Source organism: Nestor notabilis, unplaced genomic scaffold, assembly GCF_000696875.1.
Source record: "Nestor notabilis isolate BGI_N333 unplaced genomic scaffold, ASM69687v1 scaffold34177, whole genome shotgun sequence".
NCBI lineage: Eukaryota > Metazoa > Chordata > Aves > Psittaciformes > Psittacidae > Nestor > Nestor notabilis.
The window spans coordinates 2,706-6,280 of NW_009938393.1; the positions used below are offsets into that span (position 1 = coordinate 2,706).

General features: G+C 36.9%; 1 protein-coding gene across 1 annotated transcript in view; it reads left to right on the forward strand.

Moving 5' to 3' along the window:
• Window positions 1–579: 579 nt before the first annotated feature.
• COQ10B (coenzyme Q10 homolog B (S. cerevisiae)) overlaps window positions 580–3,575 on the forward strand; it is a gene marked incomplete at its 5' end in the record, with an annotated part of 7,580 nt that continues 4,584 nt past the window's right edge. Inside the window, 2 exons of the mRNA XM_010019300.1 lie at window positions 580–726; window positions 2,295–2,487. Coding sequence (XP_010017602.1) covers window positions 580–726; window positions 2,295–2,487 — 340 coding nt within the window. The remainder of the gene's footprint in view (window positions 727–2,294; window positions 2,488–3,575) is intronic.

The following is a 3,575-nucleotide window of genomic DNA, read 5'->3' on the forward strand; positions in this document are numbered from 1 at the left end:
TTTGTTAAGTTTTACTTGCAAATATACTGTGTCTGAGGCTTTGTATGGTACGTTCTGAAGGAAATGTTGAAAGCTAGGTAAACAATGCACTTTCTGAAAGGACTTTCAGAATGAGATTAGCCTTTTAAGAGAAGGATGGCAGCAGAGGGATTGTAGGAGAGTTCAACTTCGTATCTCCAGGTGGAACCTTCTCTTCTTTGCATAGTCTAAGAGGGTGAAGTATTGCAGACTGTGCGATGATTTTGCTATTAAAAAAGCCTGCTCTGCAAGCTAAGTGCCTGTGAGGCTTGTACATGAACTAAGGCTGCCAGTGTTTAATGAGGGCCTTTGTATTTTACTCTGCCACTTACTTTCCTCGTGACTGGGGGCTATTTTTAGTTTCTCCTAAGAGGAGGGGAAAAAAAAAAAAAGTCCCCTTGTGTTTTCAATGGTCTGTGTACTGTTACAAGCATTTGTTTTTGGCCTTCCATCTGAATCTGACTTTTTCTGGCATGTTAAACAACTGATTGTCTCACCTGAATGTATTGTTATTTATTTTGCTGACAGAAAACACATCTAAGAACATTTGTACTGTTTCAGGCACTTGGCTTCTTGTGGTATTCTGATAACCAGAATTTCTCCTTCACGAGTACCTGTGATGAGCCAGACTTTTTCAAGAACCTTCTTCAACATTGCTGCACCACTAGTAAACAAAAGAAAAGAGTATTCTGAAAGAAGAATTATCGGGTTTGTATAGAAGCGTGGAAAGAGACTTTATGTGCTTATTGATTTTGTGTTTGCTGTGTGGTTAATCCAAAACACTAGACGTTTAAAGACTGAGCATCCCTGAAGACACATGCCCCAGTGACTCTGCCCAGTTGGAGACTAGAAAAGAGTTTTGGCTTTTGGAATTTAGAGAAATCAGGCTTTTCCAGTCTGAAACTGAGTATAAAAAATACAGGAACTTAGACCTCTTGCCTCACAGAAAGAAACAACAGAAATAATCCTTCTATTTCATGACAAAATAAAAACAACCTTGGAAGGGAAGAATACACGATTGAGTTCATCTGGTGAAATGGGAATAAACCAGCAAGTGTGAAAACTCTGTTTGTTCTTTTCTGTCCCAAATATGTGCCAGTGTTTGCATTTACATTACTGTTGTGGTTTAAGCCCAGCCAGTAACTCAGAACCATGCAGCTGCTTGCTACAGCTAAACCCAGGACAATTATGTTGTACTTCTCTCTCCCCCAATTTTTTTCTTTAAAAGCAGGAAATTATTTAGTTGTGTGATGAAGAAACTTAGGCACATAGAAAAATGAGTTTGAAATCCTGTTTACCTTAAAAAGCTAGTGGGAAAATTCCAGCTCATTTAATGGGACTGGGATCTGTCCCCAGTCTCTGGTCCACAATAGTATGAACTATTTGTTTAAAAGCATAATGTTTTTGACTATGCTTAACATTCATTTATGTGGTAGTTTTTGCAACGGATTTTGCATATTCACTTAGAAAGAGCCTTTGTCCAGTACTTACTGTTGAGTACTGTTGAACGTACACTTCATTTTAATTAAACACAGCTGGAATTAAGCATGTGCTTTAGTTCTTCTCCGAGTCAGAACTAAAAAGTAAAAAACATACCTATGTAATACTTTGCCATGTTACAGTAGAATCAAGTAAAATGTTGCCATCATATTCTTTCATGTGATTTCAATGTCCTACTTGAGTAGGGGAGTTGGACAAGATGATCTACAAAGCTTCCTTCCAACCTCAGCCATTCTGTGATGTTTTTCCATTGCATGTATTTTTCTTTTTAATTAAGCTTTTTTATTTGGGCTAAAATAAGGTAAGTAGTGTTCCTCTATTTAAACCTTATGAAATACAGTACTTTAGTTCTGATATACCTTTTCTTTGTAGCTGTGAAGTGTGGATTCTTTATGTGCAATGTCTAAGATTGACCTAAATGAAGACCAGCTTTGCTGGAAAATAACATTTTTTTCCCATTTGAAATGCATGCATGTTTACCTGATACTACAGAAAGTAGCAGACACCAGGTTCACTGTTCACTGACTTTACTGCTGGATGCTGTGTGGTGTGTTGCTTCTTTATGCAAAAGCCTTATACCAGTATATTACTTTTTCCCTCCCTCTTAATTAGCAAAGTGCATTTTTAACTTCCAGAAACAATGGTAGTGTTTGCAGGTGACTTGTATGTTCGCTTTTCAAACTGCCTATGCCATTCGTACCTTCTTTGCAACTTTTTAATACTGAATTTGAAGTTAATATACCTTGTAATTGTAATATTAATATTTCTGTTTCCAGGTATTCTATGCAGGAAATGTATGAAGTTGTTGCTGTTGTGGAGAATTACAAACTATTTGTTCCTTGGTGTAAAAAGTCAGATGTATTATCGAAGCGCTCTGGATACTGCAAAGCACAGCTAGAAATAGGATTCCCTCCTGTAGTAGAGACATATACATCGGTTGTTACCCTAGTGAGACCTCATTTAGTTAAGGTAACTGTCTTGTTGTGGGTGTGTTTTTATTAGCTGTAACTTTCTGTAACCTTTGAAATTCAAATATTCCAGGAATGTCGTGCTTCAAAACAAAATTTGTAACTGAAGTGCTTTATGTGGCTCAAAATCTGTGTTTTGAGCCACTTTAGGTTAACTGAGGAGAATTTTAATGTGTTTTTATAATATAACCTGGCAAATGGTGGTGGTGAGTTGCTTTTTAATTTGCCATTGCTGGAGAAACTAGCAAACATTAATACGAGATACCATTTTTGTTTAGTTTTGTTATAATCTTGTCCAAGCCTCTCTAAATGCAAATACTGACTTAAAAGTTACCTTTGACAACTGTAGCCACTGATGCCTTAGCAAAATTGGTAAGTCATTACTTCTCTTCTGACAATTTTAACTAGTTAACGTAAGAAGTCAAAAACCTAAGTGTAGGATCTGCTGAGGAGCTTGTTATTCAGTGTATTGATGAGAAGACACGAGAGTGGATTTAGAGACCATTTTTTAGAATTACTCTGTTCAGAAGAGAAGCAGTTGTATTTCTCCTCCTTTCAAGTTTTCAAGAGCAATAATTAAAGGAAAAAAGCAAAGGGAGAAATTTTAGATGATGCCTGGATCTTCTAACTACTTGTTTGCCTTACATGTTCAAATGTGTTTTGGCAAGGAACAGCTCTGAACAGATTCCTTACAGCAAAACTGCCTCTCCCTTCATGTGGCAGATCCTGGTTATTTCTTGGATTAACTAGTGGAATTACTACAGTTATTGCTGTTCAAGATAATTGTTTAGATATCCCATTTCACTATTCTTTTTTAGGCTTCCAGTTAAAAGACACTGCTCACAACAGAAAATGGATATGGGTTTAAGTTTATGGGGAGGCATAAGCTTGGAAAGGAAAATTGTAAGTGCCTTAATTCAAGGTACTTACTGATTCAGGGAAGAAAAAAATCTCACTTTACTAAGAAAGTTGAACCGCTACAGTGGAAAATCTGCATTTTACATGCTGACTGCCCTCCCTTTCTAGTCTTCCCTGACAAGACTGGCTTGTCTGTTTAGATAGCTGTCAGATTGACTTACCAACTCTTTC